We start from the raw sequence: 26,117 nt of genomic DNA on the forward strand, positions 1-26,117 counted from the left end.
TTTTGAGATGGAATCTTGCTCTGTTGCCAGGCTGGAGTGCAGTGGCACAATCTTGCCTCTTTGCAGCCTCCGCCTTCTGGGTTCAAGTGATTCCCCTGCCTCAGTCTCCTGAGTAGCTGGGACTACAGGTGCATGCCACCACATCTGGCTAATTTTTTGTATTTTTTAGTAGAGACTGGATTTCACCATGTTGGCCAGGATGGTCTCAGTCTCCTGACCTCATGATCCACCCACCTGGGCCTCCCAAAGTACTGGGATTATAGATGTGAGCCACCTTGCCCAGCATTTCTCAATATTTTATATACATTAATTATTCCATTCACTTTTGGGGCAGATTAGAACAGTGTTAGAAGAATGATTATTTACACATGTGGAAGCATAGACTCTCCCCCTTCCCTACCACTTGTGGTAGGAAAATATTTGTTAAATCATAAAATGAATGAACTGTTTGTGGTTTGAGAGTAGGGGGAAGAGGAGCAAGAGAGCTTTTTACAAAAGATTTGCTTACTATCGGTAAAAGAAGAATGCATTTAAAAATTTATTTTAGGGCCAGGCGCGATGGCTCACGCGTATAATCCCAGCACTTTGGGAGGCTAAGATGGGTGGACCACCTGAGGTTAGGAGTTCAAGACCAGCCTGGCCAACATTGTGACACTCTTGTCTCTGCTGAAAAATACAAGAAAATTAGCCAGGTGTGATGGTGCGCACCTGTAATTCCAGCTGCTTGGGAGGCTGAGACAGGAGAATTGCTTGAACCTGGAAGGCAGAGGTTGCACTGAGCGACATCACGCCATTGCATTCCAGCTGGGCAACAAGTGTAAGACCCTGTGTCCAAAAAAAAAAAAAATTATTTTAATGAGTAGGACATTGGCATGTCAGTAAAATGTCTTAAAATTACTTACCAAGAATTTTATAGTCAGAAAATTAAATGCATGGGCTCTCAGAAAAAACTTTCCTTGTGGTGAGTTTAAATTTTTAAACTATGCATATTCAACTCTCCATGTAGAGAATAAAAATATTGTTCATAACATTTCAAAACTTAATTTTAAACTTTAGATATTCATTAACTAGTACTTACGGTGCCAAAAACAGATTTTCTTGTACATGGTAAGTACTTGATAAATACTTCTTATAAAATAAATGAGCACCTTATTTCTGAAAAAGGAATGTCCATTCAATATTTATATATTATACAATAATTCAGTGACTTTATGCTTACCTAAATAATGACTTGTTTTTGGCACTGACTTCGCACTGGGTATCTGCAGTGAGTAAGACAATTAACAGTTCATGTAGTTCACTGAGTACTTGATAGAACATTCCCTAGGAAGATAGGCGTTAAAAATGTAAATACAAATGTGAGGAGGTTTTTGAAAGTGCAAGGGACTGTGAGAACATACAGTAAAGGGATTCAACGACTCACTTACTGTTTTGAAGATTTAGAGTATGTCTACCACTGTTGGACTGTTTTAGGACCTGAAATGCAAGGTTTATGCATGGTGTTTTAATCAGGTATTCCATAGCAATTTTTTTTTTTTCCTGTCTTGAAATGGTGTCGTGCTGTGTTGCCCAGGCTGGTCTCAAACTCCTGAATTCAAACAATCCTCCTACCTCAGTCTTCCAAGTAGCTGGAATTACAGGCGCGTGCCACCACCTGACTATCCACAACTATTTTTACTGACTCATATGGTGTGTTTTCTGAGGATTTTTATACATTCACGTATACTTCTTTCTTTCCTTGTTTGATTACCATGTTGTCTATTATTAGGACATAATTATATATGTATAAAATATATCAATAATTATGTATATGAATACATAGATATTTCATCTTTATATCTGCTGTAGATGTAACAGGCTGGTCGCAGTGGTTTACATCTGTAATTCCAGCACTTTGGGAGGCCTAGGTGGGCGGATTGCTTGAGTTCAGGAGTTCCAGACTGGCCTGGGCAACATAGTGAGACCCTGTCTCTATTAAAAATACAAAAAATCTAGCTGGTCATGGTAGGACTAGCTGGGTAGTCTCGTTACTTGGGAGGCTGAGGTGGAAGAATCACATGAGCCCAGGAGGTTGAAGCTGCAGTGAGCCAAGATTGTGCCACTGTACTCCAGCCTGAGCAACAATAATTAGGCCCTGTCTCAAAAAAAGAAAAAAAGAAACAAAAACGTATCTATATAAATCTATACATATGCATATAGATCTATTCAACTAAATTACTGCCTCTTCTAAAATTTATTTTTATGTCACAAATGTCTAGTTCAGTGCCTTACGTAGGGTGGTAAGCGCTTGTTAAATATTTGTTGAATAAATAATATTTGATGGTGGAATTGAGCACCCTTACATGCTTCGAATTTCTGAAACTCTTTAGAAGCACTCAGAATCAAGGTTGGTATCAACACATTTTATAAGTATAGCTAGCTCTTTATCTTAAGTTACATTTGAGATTCCAATTTGGTGATTGTGAAAGGGAGAAAGAAAAGTAACCTATTGGTATTTTGGTAGGTATGTGTTTAGTTTATGTACCTATAGTAAGATAAGAGTTCTAATGAATTTGACTATGTCTGACTATTCCACCAGCTCTAATTTGCACTTATACATACAGGCACGTATCATAAATTACCATATTTCTCAATGGCCCGCATTATTTTTAGATATACAATCTTGATTTTTAAACTTTTATTTTAAATAAGCAGGATTGCTTCATGGTGGAAGGAGAAGATTTGAGACATGACTTTGAGCGCCTACAACTTGCCATGGAAATGGTAGGATTTCTTCCCAAGACACGAAGACAGTGAGTTTACTTGTATTTTTATACCTCCAATAGAGAATACATGATATGTCTTTGAAAGATTTCTCTCTCTTGATCCTTTTAAACAGTTTTCTAAGTGGTGTTCCTCATCCACTGCCTCATCCATCTCAAGCATTATTTTGAATTCCTTTTTTGTCATAAATTCATGGAGAATCTGATGGAAGCTGACACTGTTCTTCTTGTAAAATGTACATTCTTAACAATTTGCATATAAATGCAGGAATTTGTGGTGCCCCTGAAGCCTATCCATGGACCTTACTCAAAACTTTTGCTTTATAACACCATTTTTATAGCTCTTCATTTTTTCTCTATCTTTGATCGCTAATCTTATTATTCATACTTATCAGATGCATGGTGTTTATTCTATCAAATGTTTTAAATTGTAAATCTAAACAAATCAAAAATATAAAAAGGTTGAGATAAAGATGAAATAAATTACATTTGAAACAAATTATTTAAAATTAAAGACTCAACCTTGGCTCTCACCAGAAAAAAATAGTTACTTACAAATTTTTTGAGGTAGGGAAGTAGTGTTAACGAATATGTCAGAACTGACTATATTGTTAATTTTTTTTTTCTTTTTTGAGACAGTGTCTCACTCTGTCACTCAGGCTGGAGTGCTTATTACAGCCTCAACCTCCCCAGGCTTAAATGATCCTCCCACCTCAACTTCCCAAGTAGTTGGGACTATAGGCTTGTGCCATCGCACCCAGCTAATTTTTGGCACATTGCCCAGGCTGGTCTTGAATTCTTGGGCTCAAGTAATGCACCGGCCTCAGTCTCTCAAAGTGCTAGGATTATCAGCGTAAGCCACTGCGCCCAACCTCTGTTAATTTTTAACCTCATGATTGATGAACCTATACTGAGAATAGGAGAAAATTACCTCTGCTGTTTTCTTGTTTGCTTATGTTTACATCATTGGTATGACTCTTTAATTAGCAGGCTATTTGCTAGAATCTTTTTGTGAGAAGTCAGTTAAAACTAAATAATATAATATGTAAGTTTGCATACCAACTCAATTGGTGACATAAACTACAGTTCACTGAAAGTTAGTGAATTAGAGTACCTCTCTCAATTTCTGTATTCTGTATTACTTCCACCTTACCCAGGATACCTAATTCACTGTATGTGATACCTGGCTGGTTGACATAGAGACACAATTTATATATGAAATAGTAGTGCAACTTAAATTTTTTTAGATATTGTATGTTGGGAATATAACGTTTACTTCTCATGCACCAACGGATTGTCTTCTGCACTTTCTTACATGACTGAATTCTGTATTGGAAACCACTGGAAATAATACGTTTCTAGTAGGCTGACCTTCAGTTAGACCCTTGTCTCACTAAAATTTTATCTTCACATATTCCCTAACACAAGTTTTACATTTTAACTAGACTTATCTTGTTCTCTAAAACATTATGTTGTATCCTGAACACTCGCTGTTTTCCCTGTTTGGAATGATATTTATCTCTTTTTCCACTCATTCAAGTTTCTTCAGTTGTTTGGATAGAGAACACATTATGTATACTGCCAGTCTTCAGTCCTGTGACTATGATAAACTCTGCTAAAAAATGACAATATTCTTTTCTACTAAGCATAGGTCTACCCCAGAATTCCTTTTAACATAACCTTGTAGGCAGCCTTAAATTTTGTATGTGAATTGAAACCCGTTTTCTTTAGAGCACTGTTTATGCTCTGCCTTTTTAACGAACTTTATACCTTAACTGTGCTTTGTTGCTGCCTTCTGTATTTTAAGATGTCTTGCCCTTTAGTATACTTATTTATTGTTACCTCCTAATGTAAGATTATACACTTTTTGAGAACAAGGTTTCTCATTCATATTTTAATATCTTTTTAATGTTGATTTGTAGTACTTTAGATGATTTGACGTTTATTATTGCTGGAGACTATCACGTATTTGTGCATGAGAACATTAATATGATTGTGAAGTCCAAAATATTGAAACAGTGTTAATTAGTAACCATATAAATGTCTATCAAAAATCATTTTTAAAAGTGGCTCATGAATTTGTTTTTGTCTTTTGACTTTCATTAGTTTCTGTTTCAGTTGATAGTTTATTCTTTAATTTAATCCAGAATAGCATTATGAATTATTTTTATAATAGACTTGTATTTCCTGTGAGTCATGTGAATGATTCAAACATTTAAAAACTTTAGGCCGGGCGTGGTGGCTCATGCCTGTAATCCAAGCACTTTGGAGGCCAAGGCGGGCGGATCACCTGAGGTCAGGAGTTCAAGACCAGGCTGACCAACATGGTGAAACCCCATCTTTATTTAAAAAAAAAATTTTAAATTATTTGAAAAATTAGATTTATAAGTTAGATGGTGATTTAGTACCTCTCAAATATTCCTGAGGTACTATCTCAGGTTTCTAAAGCAATGTCTTTGTTTTGGTTGGAATACTTCCTAATTTTAGGAAAACGTAGTGTTAAATTTTGCTAAGCCAAATTTTGTAAGACGTATTTATCCTAAGAAAATAACTGCATGTGACACAAAATTGTGTGTGTGTGTGTGTGTGTGTGTGTGTGTGTGTGTGTGTGTATAGATATGGAGATTGAGGAAGAGCTTTTCAATGGAGTATTCAGCTGTGTTAAATGCCTCTGAGATGTCAGATAAGTTAAGAACATAATATACTCTTCTTAGCTACATAGATGTCCTCGGTAACCTAAGATTCCAGAGTTAGCAGGAGTTGATGGGATATATGGCATAAGTGGAGAGATTAGTTGTTGGTTGGAGGGCACATACTCCTCTGACTCAGGAGGGGACTTTAGAATGGAGGATCCATATGAAAGTGTTTCATAGTAGAGCTTAATATAACCCACCTGGCTTCATACTTTAAGAAAAAAACACCATAATATGGTGTAGGAAAGCATTTTAAAAACATAATAAAAATCAGCTAGGATACTTGATAAAAAATACAGTTTCAAGGCCTTTCATTTAGAGATTATGATTCAGTTTATCTAAAACAGTATATAGGAAAAAAGCATTCCAGGCAGGATGAATAACATTTAGGAGGCATGGCCTTTTTAAAACACTATGACAAATTCAGGCAATAGCAGAGGTCCCTTTGAAATGACTATATAAGAGGTGGTGTAACACTTATATTAAGGTCATGAAAAGCATTTTGAACAGTATTTCCTGTGAGTCTGACATATAGTAAACCCTCTGTAAATTTTAGTAATTATTCCCATATTGCTTGTTTTCCAAAGACTAAATACTTCATATTTGTACTGGTTAGTTTGTTTCACTAGAATTTTAGAATGAAATGAGCTTTGGGAATGGACACAACTAAGCTATAATTTGTGATTTTATTTTCCCAGGATTTTCTCTCTTCTCTCAGCCATACTTCATTTGGGTAATATCTGTTACAAAAAGAAGACATATCGGGATGACTCCATTGATATCTGTAATCCTGAAGTTCTGCCTATTGTTTCAGAATTATTAGAAGTGAGTGATTACATTCTCAGTTGTCATTTCAAATACTTTGTAACTTTTTATTTTTTATTTATGTATTTTTGTAGGTGTAAATGGGTTAATGCTTTCTATTAATGTTTTTATTAGGCACTATTTTAAAATAGCATTTCCAAAAGATGGAATGTTTCCTGATAACCTGTCTGAGCTTGCTATTGAGTGTGGCAGAATCTTTAGAAAATTTGTGTTTTCTCCTCTGCCTCCCCTTGCTCCAGACATCCATAGTCCCTCAATTTGCTGGATAGGATGAATATTTCCACTCTAGACTGTATAATGTCCTGGGACTATACTAACTTTTCTCTTCATAGTTGAGATTTCTTCTCATGCTAAGATTTTGATTAGATGATTTTATTTCAAGATGGGGTATCTGGGTTGGTGGAGAAAAAAAGATACTACTTTTTTTTCTTCATGGGTTGAATAGGACCTAAAGGTTCTCGTCTCCTACCATGCTGCTTCTTATATCAAGGCCTTTATTACCTGATTCTGTCTTCCTGGAGTGATGATTTCTCACATTTTATTAGCTAACGTCTCTCTTGCCCACTAGCTTCTCATCTTGCCAGATTTATCCTATCAGATGGGGTGTCATTTCTTAATAGGCCCTATTGTCTGGCATAGCAAGGAAATACAGGTATGTATACTAACCTGTGTATATATACACATATCTGTACATATTTTAATACGTAACCATCTGTATGGAAAGCTAAAAATGAGTTCATGATGATGTGTTCAACTTTAATCCATTCCCAAATGGATCATTCTAGCCCTCTTCCCTTGATTATCTGTGAACTCTCACTTCAACAATGAGAAGGATGTCTCCTATCCTTTGCCATCCATTTATTTGTTTAATTCCAGTATACATGTATAATGGTATCAAAATTGTTAACCTGTACCCATCTGGGAAATGACTTTTTCAGCTAGAATACAGTGCTTATGTGCAATTCCTTTTGCCTTTAATCCTACAGACTTCACTCATTTCCAAAACTACTCAGAACAGCACCTTTTCCTTCCACCCCATTTTTGTTGAGGTTTCATATATTTGTCATTCATGCAGTTTTCTCATCATGGCCTACATTCCTTCCTAGAATCCCCCAGTCTTTTAAGTAATTTTTAATATTTGCATACATTAGGTTGTACTCTTCATGCTATTTAGTTTTTGACAGATGTAAGAAGTCATGTGTCCACTATTATAGTATCATACAGAATAGTTTCACTGCCTTAAAAATCCCCTGTGCTTTACCTGTTCAACCCCTCCCCCTAAACTGCCGGCAACCACTTTTTTACTAGATGTATAGATTTGTTCTTTATGGCATGTAAGATAATTGAATCATATAATATGTAGATTTTTCAGACTGACTTGTTTTACTTAGTAATATGCACTTAAGATTTACTCATGTCTGGCTGGGTGTGGTGGCTCATGCCTGCAATCCCAGCACATTGAGAGGCTGAGGCAGGTGAGTCGTTTGAGCCCTGGGAGTTCAAGACCAGCCTGGGCAACATAGGAAGAGTCCATGTCTACTAAAAACAAAACAAAACAAAAATCCAAAACACAAAAACTAGCTGGGCGTGGTGACATGTGCTTGTAGTCCCAGCTGCTTTTTAGGTTGAGGTGGGAGGCTTGAACCCACGAGGCGGAGGTTACAGTGAGCTTAGATTGCACCACTACAGTGTAGTCTGGATGACAGAGTGAGACCCTGTCTCCAGAAACAAAAAAAAGATTCATTCATGTCTTTCATTAGCTTGATAGCTCATTTCTTTTTATCATGGGGTAATATTCCATTATATAGATGTACCATAGTTTATTTATTTACCTGTTGAAGGACACTTTGGTTGTTTGCAGTTTTTGGCAATTATGAATAGCTTCCTTTTTTTAGATTAAAATATGATTCATCTTCCAAATCTTGGTTCATAGGTTACTTCATATGGTTTAACTTTTAAGTGGTCTAAACTGACTCCCTAAATACAGAGCATTTGTTTCTGCTTAGCATAATTTAGCTTTGTAGCATAAAGTTAATTGTTTACTAGTTTGTGTTTGTTGTAGGGCTGCAGTGCTCTTTGAGAGCAATGGATACCTCTCTTATTTATCTAACCATACAGTGTTTATTTTTTCTGTACATAATTGGGCATTGCTTATTAACTTCAGTGGAATGATAGCCTGGCAGAAGAGGCAGGAGAAGGGAGTACCTTGAATTGGAACTAGACTTACTAAAAAGAAGTTCTACCAGGAGATGGAGTGTGGTACTTGAGGTTGTAATTTTGAAGATCATGAAGGTCAGAGAACAGATGGCATTTTAGTCAGGTATTTCACGTGGTAATTTAGTGAAGCATTTGGTACTGTGACAGGGCATTGTGGCTAATGGTCTTACTTATAAGTCTAGGCAATTCAGCAGAAACCAAGATTTCTGTGTCTAGTGCTTCATTTCTTCCTTGGTAAGAGACTGATAAGAACAATTTAGACAACTCTAAGACGAACTCAGGTGTGGGTTTAAAAGAAAAAATAAATCTAATTCTGAGAATTGGGCTAACCAGTGTTAAAGACAATGGCAAATGTGATTTGACAGTAAATCTGACTTTTGAACCCCAGCTTCTTAAATTTCTTCTTGTGTATAGTTTGGATTGATTCTAGGGCTGAGTTTTAGTATTAAGTAGAAAGAAAATAGCTTCAAAGTTCAGGAGCTGAAGAAAATGCCTACCATGGTGTCCCATCTTTAGTCAGTACTTAGAAATTATTTTAGAAAATGGTTGCCTCTAGTTGGTTAAGACTGATAATAATTGCAATCTTAAGGCTTTGGTTGAAATAGGGTACAAAGATAAACACATTTGTTTATTTAACATTTAAATTCTTTAGTTGAGATTTAATTTAATTCCTCTCCTTCCCATAGTGATTTAATTCAGTGATAAGTATAGAAGAACAAATGTCTTCAAATTAGTGGTTTAGTTTTATTTATTTACTTTTCAGTTATTTTTTTTAGTTATCTGAGGCAGTAGTGAAAGTTTTGAGTCTTTACTAATGCCTATTTGCATGGATACTTGTGAAAATTATTGAAAGATGAACAAACTCCAATAGATAAATTGTGGGTAATTGTGGAGGATGTTTTTGTTGTGAGATATTAGAACTGTCATCATTACCAAAAACTATTCATTTTTTAGCAGGTTTATCTATTTTGAGTATATTTTAACATCTGTTGAAACAATATAAAGAATAGTCTTTTGTTTTTTGTTTTTTTGAGATGGACTCTGACTCTTGTTGCCCCAAGTAGCTGAGATTACAGGCATGCGCCACCACGCCCAGCTAATTTTGTATTTTTAGTAGAAATGGGGTTTCACCATGTTGGTTCAGCTGGTCTTGAACTCTTGACCTCAAGTGATCCACCTACCTCAGCCTCCCAGAGTGTTGGGATTACAGGCATGAGACTGCACCCGGCCAAGAATAGGTTTTTAATTACATACCAGGTTTCTAATTAGGTAAATATGAGACACTTTGTAGAATGGATATTGAAGCCATTGCTACTTGTTCTGTATTAATGGTTTTTGAGTATTCTAAAAGTAATATATTTAAGAATTTTTAGAAAATTATAGAGGTAGCTGATTAAAAAATCGTGAATTGGGTAATATTTTCTTTAGGATGCTTACCAAATATGATAAGCAAGATGAGTATGTTTTGGGGTTGTGTGGGTATGCATAGATCTATGTACAATCTTAGTCAGGTTTTCGAGCTAGTTAATGAGAACTCATGAAATGGTTGAAAGGTTTTGTAGCCTGGCTCCTTTTTCTGCATTTAGAAGGCTCATTAGCAGAGAATAATATGTTCCTTAAGGGTTTCAGAGAGATCAACCTTATGAGCAACTGTATTTGATGTCTTTTTTTTTTCTTTTTTTTTTTTTTAGGAAATAAAATTGTTATCCTTTATTTCCTTGAAAATATATCCAATTCTGATTATTTGCTCATTTAAAAGAAAGCATTGCTAATATATTATTAATACATTTGAGGCACCAAATAAATTGCCTGAAAATAATGTCATGAAATCCAAATTATGGCTAAATGTTCTTTCCTATCACATGACTATTTAACTATAATATAGTCTAAAATGTTTAGCTGAATTTAGGATATTGAAAAAAATCAAGTGACTCAAAATATTTGTATTAAAACATGAAGTCTGCTAAATCAGTTTTACTTCTATTACAGTAATGTAGGCTTATATTCTTGAATCACAGTATACTTACTACATTAATAGATAAGACGAAATCAGTAGTTCAAATCCCAGGGATTGCTTTGATGGTCTTGTAAATATTTCCTTTCTGTTCCATGTTAACTAATTTTTTAGTTAAATAGATTTTCAAATTTGGCTTGAGTCATTTTGATAATTTGTGTTTTTCTAAAAGTTATGTATTAAATGTTTAGAATTTATTGCTTTTGAGTTCTTTGTAAATAGCCTGTTAATCTTTAAAATTTTTTCTCTATAGTATTAGCTATTTGTTTCTTAGATTTTGTCTTTTGTTTTGTGTGAGATTTGTCTTTCATGTTTTCAAAGAATTGGCCTTTAGATTGGTCAGTTCTAACATTTTACTTACTATGTATTAATTTGTTTTAGCATATTTTCTTCCTTTTTTCTGTTATGAAATGTTTCCAGCACACACTATTATATAGAAAACAATATAATCAACCCTTATTAATTCACAGCCCTACTCAAGTAACAAAATATTTCATATAATTGAAGCCCACTGTGTACCCTTGTACCTTGTCCCCGCCAGAGGTAACCACTATTATCAATTTGGTGTTTATCATTTCTATTCTTGTTTCTATATTTTCAGTATAGATAGATGTTTTTATAAAGAATATATAGTTCTGCATGTTTTCAGTCTTTATATAAGTGTTCTTTTTATTTTATTTTACTTGAGTTCTGGGATACATATGCAGACCTTGCAGGATTGTTACATAGGTATACACATGCCATGGTGGTTTTGCTGCCTCCATCCCCCTGTCATCTACATTAGATATTTCTCCTAATGTTATCCTTCCCTAATCTCCCCACTCCCTACTATCCCTCCCTTAGCCCCAACCCCACAACAGACCCCAGTGTGTGATGTTCCCCTACCTGGGTCCGTGTGTTTTCATTGTTCAACAACCACTTATGAGTGAGAACATGCGGTGTGTGGTTTTCTGTTCTTGTATCAGTTTAGTGAGAATGATGGTTTCCAGATTCATCCATGTCCCTGCAAAGGACATGAACTCACCATTTTTTATGGCTGCATAGCATTCCATTGTGTATGTGTGCCACTTTTTCTTTATCTACGCTATCATTAATGGGCATTTGGGTTGGTTCCAAGTCTTTGCTATTGTAAACAGTGCTGCAGTGAACATACATGTGCATGTGTGTTTATAATTGAATGATTTATAATCCTTTGGGATATACCCAGTAATAGGATTGCTGGGTCAAATGGTATTTTTATTTCTAGATCTTTTAGGAATTGCCACACTGTCTTCCACAATGGTTAAACTAATTTACACTCCCACCAACAGTGTAGAAGCGTTCCTATTTCTCCACATCCTCTCCAGCATCTGTTGTCTCCATATTTTTTAATGATCGCTGTTCTAACTGGCGTGAGATGGTATCTCAATGTGGTTTTGATTTGCATTTCTCTATTGACCAGTGATGATGAGCATTTTTTCATATGTTTGTTGGCCTCATAAATGTCTTCTTTTGAAAAGTGTCTGTTCATATCCTTCACCCATTTTTTGATGGGGTTGTTTGTTTTTTTCTTGTAGATTCTGGATATTAGCCCTTTGTCAGATGGGTAGCTTGCAAAAACTTGTTCTCATTCTGTTGGTTGCCGGTTCACTCTAATGATTGTTTCTTTTGATATGCAGAAACTGTTAAGATTAGTTAGATCCCATTTGTCTATTTTGGCCTTTGTTGCCATTGCTTTTGGTGTTTTAGTGGTGCAATCCTTGCCTATGCCTGTCGCCTGATGGTATTGCCTAGATTTTCTTCTAGGGTTTTTATGGTGTTAGGTCTTATGTTTAAATCTTTAATCCATCTGGAGTTAATTTTTGTATAACGTATAAGGAAGGGGTCCAGTTTCAGCTTTCTGCACATGGCTTGCCAGTTTTCCCAACACCATTTATTAAACAGGGAATCCTTTCCCCATTGCTTGTTTTTGTCATGTTTGTCTAAGATCAGATGGTTGTAGGTGTGTGGCGTTACTTCCGAGGCCTCTGTTCTGTTCCATTGGTCTCTGTCTCCGTTTTGGTACCAGTACCATGGTGTTTTGATTACTGGAGCCTTGTAGTGTAGTTTGAAGTCAGGTACCGTGATGCCTCTAGTTTTGTTCTTTTTGCTTAGGATTGTTTTGGCTATGCAGGCTCTTTTTTGGTTCCATATAAAGTTTAAGGTTTTTTTTTTCCAGTTCTGTGAAGAAGGTCAGTGGTAGCTTGATGGGGATAGCATTGAATCTATAAATTACTTTGGACAGTATGGCCATTTTCATGATACTGATTCTTCCTAACCATGAGCATGGAGGCATGGAATGTTTTGCCATCTGTTTGTGTTCTGTTTTTTCATCTGTTTGTGTCTTTCTCTTTTTCCATCTGTTTTTGAGATGTAGTTTTGCTCTTGTTGCCCAGGCTGGAGTGCAATGGCACAATCTCGGCTTACCACAACCTCTGTCTCCCAGGTTCAAGCGATCCTCCTGTCTCAGCCTCCCAAGTAGCTGAGATTACAGGCATGTGCTACCATGCCCAGCTAATTTTCGTATCGTTAGTAGAGATGAGGTTTCTCCATGTTGGTCAGGCTGGTCTAGAACTCCCAACGTCAGGTGATCTGCCAGCTTTGGCCTCCGTTAAGTGCTGGGATTACAGGCGTGAGCCACCGCACCTGGCCTATGAATGTTATACTGTATGTATGATTCTGGAACTTGGCTTTTTTCATTCCATAGTTTTGAGGTCTTTCATTGAAAGACCTGTTTTTGAGGTCTTTCAATGCTGATTTCTATATTCTAGATTTTTTTTTGTATTCTTTTTTGAATATTCTTTTTCGTATATTCTAGATTTTTTTTTTTGTTCTTTTTTTGTATAAGAGTCCATGATATGCGACTGGGCTCAGTAGCTCACACTTGTAATCCTAGCACTTTGAGAGTCCAAGGCAGGTGGATTGCTTGACCTTAGGAGTTCAAGACCAGCCTGGGCAACATGACGAAACCCTGTCTCTAACAAAAATACAAAAATTAGCTGGGTATGGTGGCATGTGCCTGTAGTCCCAGGCTAGAGTGCAAGGGCACAGTCATGGCTCACTGCAGCTTTGATCTCCTCAGCTCAAGCAATCTTCCCACCTCAGTTTCCTGAGTACCTGGGAGTTCAGGCATGTGCCCCCATGCCTGGCTGATTGTAAATTTTACTTTTATTAGAGACGAGGTCTTGCTGGTGTTGTCCAAGCTACTCTTGAACTTCTGAAATCAAGCCGTCCTATGCCTTGGCCTCCTAAAATGTTGGGATTATAGGTGTGAGTCACCGCACCCAGCCAATATTTATTTTTGGTAATTCCAGAAATATACCTCACAATATAGCTTTGGATTTTAATACATTTTTTTCTTGTTGATTTTGTCATTTTTTTGTAATCTGGTATTATTTTGGTTCCTTAATGTATTTTAAATAAATCTAAAAGGTTGAGACTTTTTATTTAAATTTGGTTGGTTGTTTTTGGCTTTACTGCATTTTGTGAAGTTAATAATGCCTCAAAATTATTTTCAGTTGTAGGAATTTGAGAGTTGATCAGTGAAGGCTCTGAAAGGTGTTATATTTGCTAGATAATATTTATCCATTCAGTGTGGTTGAAAGTTGTTCTTTAAAAGATTATTATTGATCTATCATACATTGTTGGTGGCAGGGAAATGCCTCTTTCTATCGTTTTATAATCCAATCTCCTCCTTTTAATCTTTTTTTTTTTTTTGAGACGGAGTTTCGCTCTTGTTACCCAGGCTGGAGTGCAATGGCCAGATCTCGGCTCACCGCAACCTCCGCCTCCTGGGTTCAGGCAATTCTCCTGCCTCAGCCTCCTGAGTAGCTGGGACTACAGGCACGCGCCACCATGCCCAGATAATTTTTTGTACTTTTAGTAGAGACGGGGTTTCACCATGTGGACCAGGATGGCCTTGATCTCTTGACCTTGTGATCCACCTGCCTCGGCCTCCCAAAGTGCTGGGATTACAGGCTTGAGCCACCGCGCCCAGCAATCTTTTTTTTTGAGATGGAGTCTGGCTTTGTCACCCAGGCTGGAGTGCAGTGGCGTGATCTTGGCTCACTGCAACCTCTGCCTCCCCGGTTCAAGCGATTCTCCTGCCTCAGCAACTTGAGTAGCTATGCTTAGAGGTGTGCACCACCATGCCTGGCTAACTTTTGTGTTTTTGGTCAAGACAGGGTTTCCCAACAGCCTGGTTGGCCAGGCTGTTCTCGAATTCCTGACCTCAAGTGATCTGCCCACCTTAGCCTCCTAAGGTGCTGGGATTACAGTCGTGAGCTACCACTCCTAGCTGTTATAATCTAGTATTTTTTTACCTGACAAATTTTTATATTGTCTACATAAAATTTTATGAATGTTATGTTTTTATTATGTATGGATACTTTTATAAAATGTCCTTGTTTTACCACTTCATGCCTATCATCATGACAAAATTCTGAGGTTTAATAACATTAAATATCGTCAAGGTTTGGAAGAAACAGGAACTCTCAGTGCTACTGCTGAGAGAGCATATTGGTAAAAATTATGTATAGGAGTTCGGCAGTATTCTCTACAGCTGAAAATATGCGTGCTCTAACCTTATACTTTTAGGTTTGTTCTTCACAGAAACTTTTGAACTCATGTGCAAGAATATTCATTGTGGTTTATTTTCTAATCATGCAAAATTGTAAATAGTGTAAATGACTACAAAGAGGAGAATGGATTACACACTGTGGTATATTTATATGCTGCAGTGCTATGTAGCAGTTAATTTAGATCAACCTTACTCATTTTATCAACGTGGTGTGTGCCTGTAGTCCCAGCTACTTGGGAGGCTGAAGCAGGAGAATTGCTCCAGCCCGGGAGGTCGAGGCAGCAGTGAATCGACATTGCACCGCTGCACTGAAGCCTAGGTGACAGAATGAGACTCTGTCTCAAAAAATAATGATAATTTAAAAAGTGTCCATATAGTTATATCTGGAAAACATATGGACAATATGATACTATATAGGTAAACATTAAATTCATTTGACAATATAGCATAGTGTTTATGAATATGTTTAATACATATAAAAAGTATAGAAATGTGAGATAGTATTTCACCTCAGTGGAGAGAGTGAGAACAAAGGAAGTGTCAATTTTATCTTAAAGTTTATCATTCATGAATAAGAAGAAACATCTGAAACTTAAGTATTTTTTGGAATATTCTTAGAATTCAAGATTCATGAAGAAGAAATATCTGAAACATAAATAAGTATATTTTGGAATATTTCTGGAATTCAAGAAATGCTATCACTTTTTAGTCCTTGCCTCTAGTTTGTGGGATTATAGTTGATCATCTTAAAATGTTTTTTTTGTACTGTTCTGTATTTTCTACATTCTGCACAATGAAACATCTTTCTCTATTATGATCAGAAAGCAAACTTTAATTTGAAAGACCCATTTGTCTTTTGAGTGGGACACTTAAATTCCATTTGGCCAGTATTAAAATTGCCCACTGTATTTTCTTTTTTCTCTGTTGTGTATTTGCTAATCTCATTAAGCTTCCCCCCCTCTATTTGGCGTTTTCAAAAGATAATTCAACCCATTGTCATAAATCTTAATATTGAGTTTACTTTTCTGTTTTATAGGTTAAAGAAGAGATGCTGTTTGAAGCATTAGTTACAAGGAAGACGGTGACAGTGGGAGAAAAGCTTATTTTACCGTACAAACTGGCAGAGGTATGATGGATTTTATTTTAGATGAAAGCGTTCTGGACATTGTTAGAAGTTTGCGTTTTTTCTTAACAGCATGAAAATGACATGGCAAAAGGTGTTGATTAAAATGTTTTCTAGGCCTTTGAAATTTGATTGTGAATTTTCCATTGATTTAGAAACTTAAATTTAATGTGATTGTGAGCAGTAGGCTTGCATTTTTCTCCAAGGATCTTAATTTCTTCATTTCTAACTTTCATGTTATTAATATGGGGTAGATAGATGGCAGGTCGCATTATAAATGAGCAGTATGTGATCCAATTAATTATTTTTCTTGAGACAGTTTCTTCCAGCACATTATACTTTTTTGGTTAACTTTTTCATTTGTTGGCTACTTGTTTGCAGTTCTTTCTGGTTGTCTTTTCTTTTTTCTTTATCTGTAAAAGGTAGAGTCCCTTTTAGAGATAGAGAAAGAAAGAAACAAACAGTCTTTGTTTCTTTTTCTCTATATTCTTCATTGAGGTTATCTTACCCAGTCCTATTAGTTTAAATATCATCTGTATACTGAGGCTCCTAGATGAGATTTGTTGCTACTGTTACACTGCTCAGCTCTATAGGGGTAAGAAAGTTATTAAAAAGCCACTATTTTATGGAGTAATTTTATCAAAAGTGATGACAAATTGAAGTATGATGATTATTATAAAAATGGGACAGGAATATGAGCTTAGAAGATTAGAAGACAGAGGTGAGGAAAGTGTGATTGAATTCTCGAGAATGTTTTTTAAGCTTGACCTTGATCCATTTATCTCACCGCCTAACTGTGTCTTAAAGTCCACATTTTTTCTTATCATATTATAGTCTTCTGTGAGAGCTTCTTTCTAAACAGTAAGAAAGCCAAATCATAAGAGTTTTATATTTCTTTTATATAAAATAAAGATTCAATACTTTTTACATTTTCTTTCACTTCCCTTTTCTTTTTTAAAAAATTTAACTTTTAAGTTCAGAGATATATGTGCAGGTTTGTTATATAGGTTTGTCATGGGGGTTTGTTGCAGAGATTATTTCATCACCCAGGTATTAAACCTAGTACCCATTAGTTATTTTTCCTGATCCTCTCCTTCCTCCCACTCTCCACCATTCCCTGTATGTCTCCATGTGTTCTCATCATTTGGCTTCCACTTATAAGTGAGAACATGCAGTGTTTGGTGGTCTGTTCCTGCGTTTATTTGAGATGGATAATGGTCTCCAGCTTCATCCATCTTCCTGCAAAGGACGTGATTTTGTTCTTATTTATGGCTGCATTGTATTCCATGGTGTGTAGGCACCACATTTCTTTATGCAGTCTATCATTGATGGGCATTTAGGTTGATTCCATCTCTTTGCTATGTGAATAGTGCTGCAGTGAACGCATGCATATGTCTTTATGATAGAATGATTTCTATTCCTTTGGATATGTACCCAATAATCGGATTACTGGATTGAGTGGTAGTTTTGCTTTCATGTCTTTGAGGAATTGCCACACTCTTTTCCGGTGGTTGAACTAATTTACACTCCCTCCAATAGTGTATAAACATTCCTTTTTCTCCGCAACCTCACCGGCATCTGTTGGTTTTTTGAGTTTTTAACAATAGCCATGTGAATCGCTTGAGATGGTATCTCATTGTGGTTTTGATTTGCATTTCTTTAATGGCCATACCACCTTTTTCATTACAAAATTTTTTTGTGTTTATTTTCATTTTTAGCTTTGAATTTAACCTTCCGAGATTATTTTTTATCCCCTGCTTTGTTTTTGTTTATATTTGTTTGGTGTATTTATAACTTTAATAAATATATAAAAACCCTCTTTTTGTGCCCAGAAATGTGCAGAGCATTAGGGGTGTTACGGGGAGCCGTACTTAAGAGTTTAAGTATTTTATCTGAAGGGTAATGCAAAGCTCTTAAAAGTGTTTAAAGAAAAATCTTTTAAAAATTTAAGATTTTTTTTTTTATTTTAAGGAGCAATGTGGAAGCAGTGTTTAGAATCATTTGGAGGAATGTATTCATTTTTATAGCTGTGTAAGCAACTTAGCGACAATATATAACACAGACTTAATATCTTGACAGTTTCCATGGGTCATGAGTCTGGGTACAGGTTGGTTGAGTCCTCTGCCCAGGGCCTCACCAGACTAAAATTAAGATGTCCATCAGGGGTATAATGTATCATCTCAGGCTTACGGTTCTCTTCCAAGGTCACAGGTGGTTGCCAGGATTCAGTTTCTTGTGATTGTGGGACTGGGCACCTAGTTTTCTGTTGCTGTTGGATGTCTGTCGGGTACCTTTCTTAGCAATTAGAGGCTGATGTTACTTTTTTTGTCATGTGGCCCTGCCTACAGCATGGCAGTTTGCTTCTTCAGGGCCAGCAGGAGACTCTATATTGATAACAGAACTCAAATCCCTTTTGAGGAGCTTTTTCTGATTATGTCAGTCCTATCCAGGATGATCTCTCTTTAATTAAAAAATCAACTGGTTTGTGTTTTTATATTTTTAAATTTCCTTCATTTTTATCATGTAACATCAGCTTCATATGGCAGTGAAAGCCATCATATTTATAGTTCTGCCGATACTTATGAGGAGGGGATTATACAGAACTTGTACCCCCAGGGGATGGGAATCTTGAGGGCTATCTTAGGTTTTGGTCACAAGCTTACCTATATAACAAACCTGCGGGAGTGGATGTAGAGAGGTGAGTTCGGAGGCTGCAGTAGTGAGAATGGTATTTGCTTTGTGTACAGTGGTGACATATTCATAGGGAGAAATGTACAGATTTAAAAAGAAAAGAATTTGATCATTAAATCAACAGGACCTTGTAATGACTTGAATAATAGGAAGCAAGGCAAAAAAAGGTGGTATAAAGTATGAGTCTTAATTTCTGGTTTACACAGCTGTAAGAATATTGGTACCCTTCAGTGAAAGAGGAAACACTAAATGAGATCTTGTTTGGATGGGATAATATTACTTGGTATTTAGGTTTATTGAGGTTAAGCTATGAAAGATGGACATGCATTTCAGAGAAAAGGGCTGAATATAAAATTGGGAGTTACTTATTGTATTGGTATGTCTGGATTCTATGACTATGGTATTTATAAAAGTGGCACATTATATAAACCGTAAATGCTGTAGTTAGACTTCAGTTTTTATCTTAGTCTGAAGGTCTCTTTTAACTAAAAAATTCAACCCATTGATAAAATTTAATAATGTTTATATGCTTATTCTGTGTCTTACACTTGTTGATTTAGTTTTAAAATATTGTACTTTTCCTGAATTTTATCAGATTATCTTCATTTTCCTTTCTTTCTGAGGAAAAATTATACAGTGGTCTTCTATTACATTTTCTTTCTTTCTTTTTTTTGAGACAGAGTCTTGCTCTGTCACCAGGCTAGAGTGCAGTGGCTTGATATTGGCTCACTGCAACCTCTGCTTCCCAGGTTCAAGTGATTCTGCTGCCTCAGCCTCCCGAGTAGCTGGGATTACAGGGGCCTGCCACCATGCCCAGCTAATTTTTGTATTTTTAATAGAGACAGGGTTTCACCATGTTGGCCAGGATGATCTTGATCTCTTGACCTTCTGATTCACCGCCTTGGCCTCCCAAAGTGCTGGGATTACAGGTGTGAGCCACGGCGCCCGGCTCTATTATATTTTCATGCCATTGTTGCTTTTCTTGATAGTTCACCTTGTGCTCGGATTTCACTCCCAAGGATTCAACCATTTGCATATTAAAAATACTGTAAAACTCTACAACAATGAAAAATATACAGGTTTCTAGTGTCGGAGGTAGGAATTTGGTACCAGTCTTCTTTCTGCTATTGTAGTCAGTTATTTTTTGGCGTAGAAACTTGAAACTTTTTTTCTTTGATATTCAGAAATTAATTCATCATCTATGTGGTAGCTTGTAGTATTAACTTCTTTTTACAGATGTGTAAGCAGTAGCTTAAGAGTTTAAGTAACTTAGTCCCAATTATGCAGCTAGAATAAGTAGAAAAACAAATTGGAAGATAGTCATGTTCTTAATCATTACTCTCTAATTTCTTTATACTTTCTAAACAGAGTTATAAATATATACCTGAATATACAAGATTCAAAATAAGCCCCTAATTAAATTACTAGGATTTATATTCTTCTAAGTACCAAGACTCAATTCTGTAAGACATGTGCCCCACCCTCCCCCCTTTTTGGGTAAATTTATGCTTTCTAAATGGTTAAATTCTTTGTTTGTTTTTTTTTTTTTAAGAATAATTTCAGACTTAACAGGAAAATAGAGAAGATGGTATAGAGAATTTTTATAAACTTGGAAAGCTTAGAGTGAGGAAGACATAAATTTTGTAAATACGTAATGAAGGAATTGTTTCTCTCTTTGAGGATAGAGTAATTCTAGAGGGTATACTATGGGTGACAAGCTGAAGACAACTATCAGTGTAATTATGGTTGTATTAGTGTATCTTTTAAGAGGGTGATTAGGATTCCACAGAAACTGATGACTTTTTGCTAATAGATTTACTTTTCTGTCTAGAATACTCTTACCCACTTTAACTGTCAAGGTCATTTGTTTGTAAACTTCCAATTATATATCTTCTTTCCTAGGGGAAATATATATCCCAATTTTTAGTAAACATGTTTTAACTAAGTGACCTACATTTTGTTTCTCTTTCATGGCAGTTTTAGCCTAGATTCTCTGAGTGTGACTATTTGTATGAATACATAAAGAAAACATAAATTATAGATTTTTTACTTTGAGAGAAAAATTAGTTTCTAATTCAGAATAGTAAGTTTCTTTTTTGAATGAGAGCAGAAAACTTTGTTATAGGATCTTAATCATATCATTGTCAGTTCTACATGCACTTGTAATCCTTTTGTTTTTCAGGCTGTGACAGTGAGGAACTCCATGGCTAAGTCTCTATATAGTGCCCTGTTTGACTGGATAGTTTTTCGAATTAATCATGCACTCCTGAATAGTAAAGATTTAGAACATAATATCAAGGTAATGATACATTGGATTATCGTATGTTTTCCCCTGAAAACTATTTTAATTAAGTAGTTAATACATGAAATTTAAAAACACAGAATTATATAGAATAATAAGTAAGGAATCCCTTTTATTTGTTACTTACTACCCTGTTCAGAAGAGTTGTTCTCTGTGTCTTTCAGGCCTTTTTTCGTATGTGTTTTTACCTTTCAAATGTGTATATTCAGAGTTGCTTTAAAAAATATAGATAGAATCATGCTCTCTGTATTCTTTCAAACATGTATATTTTTTTTTTTACCAAGTATCTCTTGAAATATTTTCTGTATTATTATATATCTGGACCTTGCTATTTTAAAAAATGCTATAGAGTATGATGTGTACCATAAATCCATCCATTAAAAATATACTATTTTTGTTTTATTGTTATAAACAATGCTGAAACCAATATTCTTTTACTTATCTTTGTGTACATTTATCTAGGATAAAGTTCCCAAAGTGGGATTGGTGGGTTTTTGTTGTTGTTGTTGTTTTAAAAAAAAAGATGGAGTCTTGCTCTGTTGTCCAGGCTGGAGTGCAGTGGCATGATCTCAGCTCACTACAACTTCCACCTTCCAGATTCAAGCAATTCTCTTGCCTCAGCCTCCTGAGTAGCTAGAATAATGGGTACCCACAACCACACCTGGCTTATTTTTGTATTTTTAGTAGAGGTGGAGTTTTACCTGTTGGCCAGGCTAGTCTTGAATTCTTGACCTCAGGTGGTCCACCTGCGGCGGTCACCCAAAGTGCTAGGATTATAGGCATGAGCTACCATGCCCAGCCGATTGCTGATTTTAAGGTTAGATACATTTAAAAAATTAGATGCTTTCCAAAAAAGAGTGTAGATTTTCAGCAGCAGTGTGTGAAAGCACCTGATCCCCTACACCTTTGCCTACATTGAATGTATCAGTATTTACATCTCTTAATCTCATAAGGGGAATGGTTCTATTTTATTGCATTATTTTTAATAATAGATAAAAGCTTTTAGCACTGTTCAACATTTTAAACCTTGTACTTTTTTTTTTTTAATAAATGTTTTTAACTTTAAGAAACCATATGTTCCAGCCAGGTACGGTGGCTCACGCCTGTAATCCCAGCGTTTTGGGAGGCCAAGACGAGTGGATCACCTCCACTCAAGCGTTTGAGAACAGCCTGGCCAATTTGGTGAAACCCCGTCTCTACCAGAAATACAAAAAATTAGCCAGGAATGGTGCTACACACTGGTAACGCCAGCTGCTTGGGAGGCTGAGGCAGGAGAATCTCATGAACCCCAGTGGCAGAGGTTACAGTAAGCTGAGATCGCACCACTGTACCCCAGCCTGGATGACAGAGTGAGACTCCATCTCAAAAAAAAAAAAAAAAAAAGAAACCATATGTTCTGATGTCTAGTTTCACTCAATCTTCATGAGGTTGTTAAAATGTACTAACTTGGTTCTTAAAGAAGAATTCCATTTTTTGGGATATAGAAGTCAAAATAGGAAAAATTATATGGTCTTCTAGGCATAGTCAGAAGTAACTTTCTTCTCCTGATCCTTCATTTAAATAACCTTTTCATTTCCCCACACTCTGTTTTTTTCCATTCCCTTTTAGATCTTAGGGATTTCTGAGATTTATTAAGATAACAGGTCACTAACCTTGCTTCATACATTTCTGTAATCTATAGATTATATTTATTAACATTTTAAATGTATTCTTATAATTAGGATGAAAGTAAGATAAAGATAACTAAAATACTTTTAATTCATGATAATTTAGGTTGAATACTGGCCAAACACAATCCCCTGTGCACTGCTTTAGAAGAATTGAGCATTGATTTGTTACTTATATTGTGGATATTTTTCATTAAATACATTTAAACATTACTTTTAACCAAAACTTTCTCTTGTTTTACAGACATTGTCCATTGGTGTTCTTGATATTTTTGGGTTTGAAGATTATGAAAATAACAGCTTTGAACAGTTCTGTATTAATTTTGCTAATGAACGTTTACAGCACTACTTTAATCAGCATATCTTTAAATTGGAACAAGTGAGTACCTAAATATATATACACTTGTCCCCCATCACACATATCTGTTGAGTCATATTCATAACAATTCACTTTATTTTTTCACACATTTTATTGATTTATATAGTATTTATATTAAATATTGAAATGTGCCTTTACAAACAAGAATAACAAGTAAATTGGCTTGGGAACAAACACAGTTGCCTCTTTGTGTATGTAAACTCAATTGATGGGGTTAGAAGTGTATGAGATGCAACAGAGTAGCCTGGTAGCTTTGTTTATCATAATATCAGTTGTAATATTAAAAGAATGTAGAGCACATAATAAGCATTTTAAATCTTGTCTTTCAATATAAATATTGTAGTCCACATATCATTGTAAGCAGATGACAGAGGTTTTATAGTCTCCAAATAGATTTGCTGGCCAGGCGCGGTGCCTCATACCTGTAATCCCAGCACTTTGGAAGGCTGAGGCAGGTGGATCTCTTGAGCTCAGGAGTTAGAGACCAACCTGGGCAGCATGGCAAAACGTTGTCTCTACAAAAAATATAAAAATTAGCCAGATTTGGTGTTGTATGCCTGTAGTCCCAGTTACTCAGGAGGCTGAAGTGGGAGGATCACCTGAGCCTGGGTGGTGTAGGTTGCAGTGAGCTGTGTTTGAGCCACTGCTTGCCAGACTGGGCAACAGAATGAGACTGTCTCAAAAAAAGGTTTTTTTGCTTATATATGCTTATTTGACCACATCTTTGTTGTTTTTGCTGGGATGTGTGTTTTTTTAGAGATGGGTCTTCTTGCTCTGTCACCCAAGCTGAAGTACAATGGCATAATCTTGAATCACTGTGTCGACCTCCCACAGTCCTCCACCTTAGCCACCCAAGAGCTGGGACCATAGGTGCACATCACCATACCCAGCTAAGTTTTGTTTTTATTTTTGGTAGAGACAAGATGTCACTCTGTTGCTCAGGCTGGTCTCAAACTCTTAGGCTCAAGTGATCCTCCCACCTTGGCCTCCCAAAGTGCTAGAATTACAGGCGTGAGCTACCACAACTGGCTTTGAATGAACCTTTGAATAAAAAGATGTGTGTATTTGTTTTGTTTTTATTGCTGGTGTTGATATTTTTCTTCTTTGTTCTTTTTCTTTCACACAAGGGTTTAGAAATAATGGTGTTGATTTTTAATTGCTACCGTGGGCTTGGTCACTGTGTGTAATGCTAAGTACAGTCAATGGGTCCTCCTTACCTTTGGGTTTTACATCCAAACATTCAACCCATGGCTGATACAAAACTACTGATACAAACCTACAGACACAGAGGGCTGACTGTACTAAGCCATTTTATATAAGAGACTTGAGCATCTGTGGATTTGATATCCACAGGGGTCCTGGAACCAATCCCTTGAGGATATGGAGGGCCAGCTGTATGCTTGTTTGATTGCTTTGGTCTCTTAGTTCTAAGATGGAATGGAGGAGCTTATTAATAGAATCTCAGGTCAACACAGAGTGTAGATACAAAGAACAAGAATGATGTAGAGAGACCAAGATGGGTAATGTGTGAGAATCTCGAGATTGAGATTAAGTTAGTATAAAAAGAATGGGCTTTCAGTTTCTATGAGAATTATTAGGGTAAAGTGAGGTTCAAACAAAATGTGAGCTTTGTCTCTAAACTAAGGTTGAAATCAGTAATAGGTTTACATTGTACCCCAGAATTTGTGTATGAAGATATAGGCAGACACAGGCTTCATAAAACTCAAGGGAAATGGTAAGAATAGAGAATGAACAGAAATACAATAGCTAGCAGGTCGACAGAAAAGGGGGGAGAAAAGACCTCTACATCATCAAGTCTCCAATAATTGGATCTTGTTGCTCTCTGTCTTAGCTTTTTAAAAAAAGTGCCTCTAGTTTGCTTAAAGGATATAATGGCTGGTTAATAATAGAATGACAATATTAGTCCTGGCCAACTTGATGAATGCTTAAAGTTTTAAACACAACCTTTTAGCTCGATGCTACACTAGAACTTTGGGAAGATAATATTGTTATAATATTAGCTACCACTTAGAAGTTATGTAATGTTACTTTTCAGTCAGTACTGTTTTGATATTGTAGTTTTTCAGATTATGTCTAAAGCCAGTATTCAAACCTTAACACTCTGGCTCTGTAGTGTTTTCTTTTAACCAAAAGGCAAGCTGGGATTGCTGTGTAAGTCTCTTGATTCAGTCCAAGGCTCTTACATAAATCATACTAAATTAATATTCTTTATCCCTTACAAATAAATATATGTGTTAGAAGGGTGAGGGAATGCATTTTGTTGTCTAGGTTCTATATTTTACAGAGCAGAACATCAACTGCTCTGTGGATCATTGAACAAAAGATTGGTTAAATTGCTTTTGAAGAAGAAAAGCATTCTTTATTGTAAACTGAAATTATTCTTACCTTTTCTAGAAGTCTAGATTAGACAGAAAGCCAGAAGAAATGCCTTGGTCATAAACATATTATATAAAAATTAAAAAAACCTTAAAGTTTATGGAAAATATATTCAAAACTACTTGGAAGTTGGGTGATTCTCATTTACTTGCTACCCTGAATGTCAAAGTTTTGGCCAATGCAGTGCAGTTAGGGATCAGAATCTTGTTAAGTGTCTTATTTATATGTACATCATTGGGAACTGGTATGAGATGGGCACTCAGTGATTATTTGTAAAGTTCAGTTGAGTATAAAATCAGTTAAGGTAAAAATTATTTAAAAAGATAAAGTATCACAGGTACATTTGTAGGAAAAATCTTGAATATGATGACTGTGGTTTCTTACTAAATTTTGTCGAAAAGAAGTACACTTGCACATAGGATGGGAAAGAGATGTAATAATCGCCGTATG

At 35.9% G+C, this 26,117-nt stretch overlaps 1 protein-coding gene across 8 annotated transcripts in view; it reads left to right on the top strand.

The window, feature by feature from the left end:
- The window catches only part of MYO9A (myosin IXA), a 279,254-nt gene that overhangs the window by 92,739 nt on the left and 160,398 nt on the right, over positions 1-26,117 (top strand). For all 8 annotated transcript variants that reach the window (XM_017548134.2, XM_017548127.2, XM_017548128.2 and 5 more), the window contains 5 exons: positions 2,695-2,792; positions 6,154-6,280; positions 16,145-16,234; positions 21,105-21,221; positions 23,136-23,270. In XM_017548134.2, the coding sequence (XP_017403623.1) occupies positions 2,695-2,792; positions 6,154-6,280; positions 16,145-16,234; positions 21,105-21,221; positions 23,136-23,270 (567 nt within the window). The remainder of the gene's footprint in view (positions 1-2,694; positions 2,793-6,153; positions 6,281-16,144; positions 16,235-21,104; positions 21,222-23,135; positions 23,271-26,117) is intronic.

The sequence above is a fragment of the Cebus imitator genome, unplaced genomic scaffold (assembly GCF_001604975.1).
Source record: "Cebus imitator isolate Cc_AM_T3 unplaced genomic scaffold, Cebus_imitator-1.0 Scaffold203, whole genome shotgun sequence".
In the NCBI taxonomy this organism is placed as follows: domain Eukaryota; kingdom Metazoa; phylum Chordata; class Mammalia; order Primates; family Cebidae; genus Cebus; species Cebus imitator.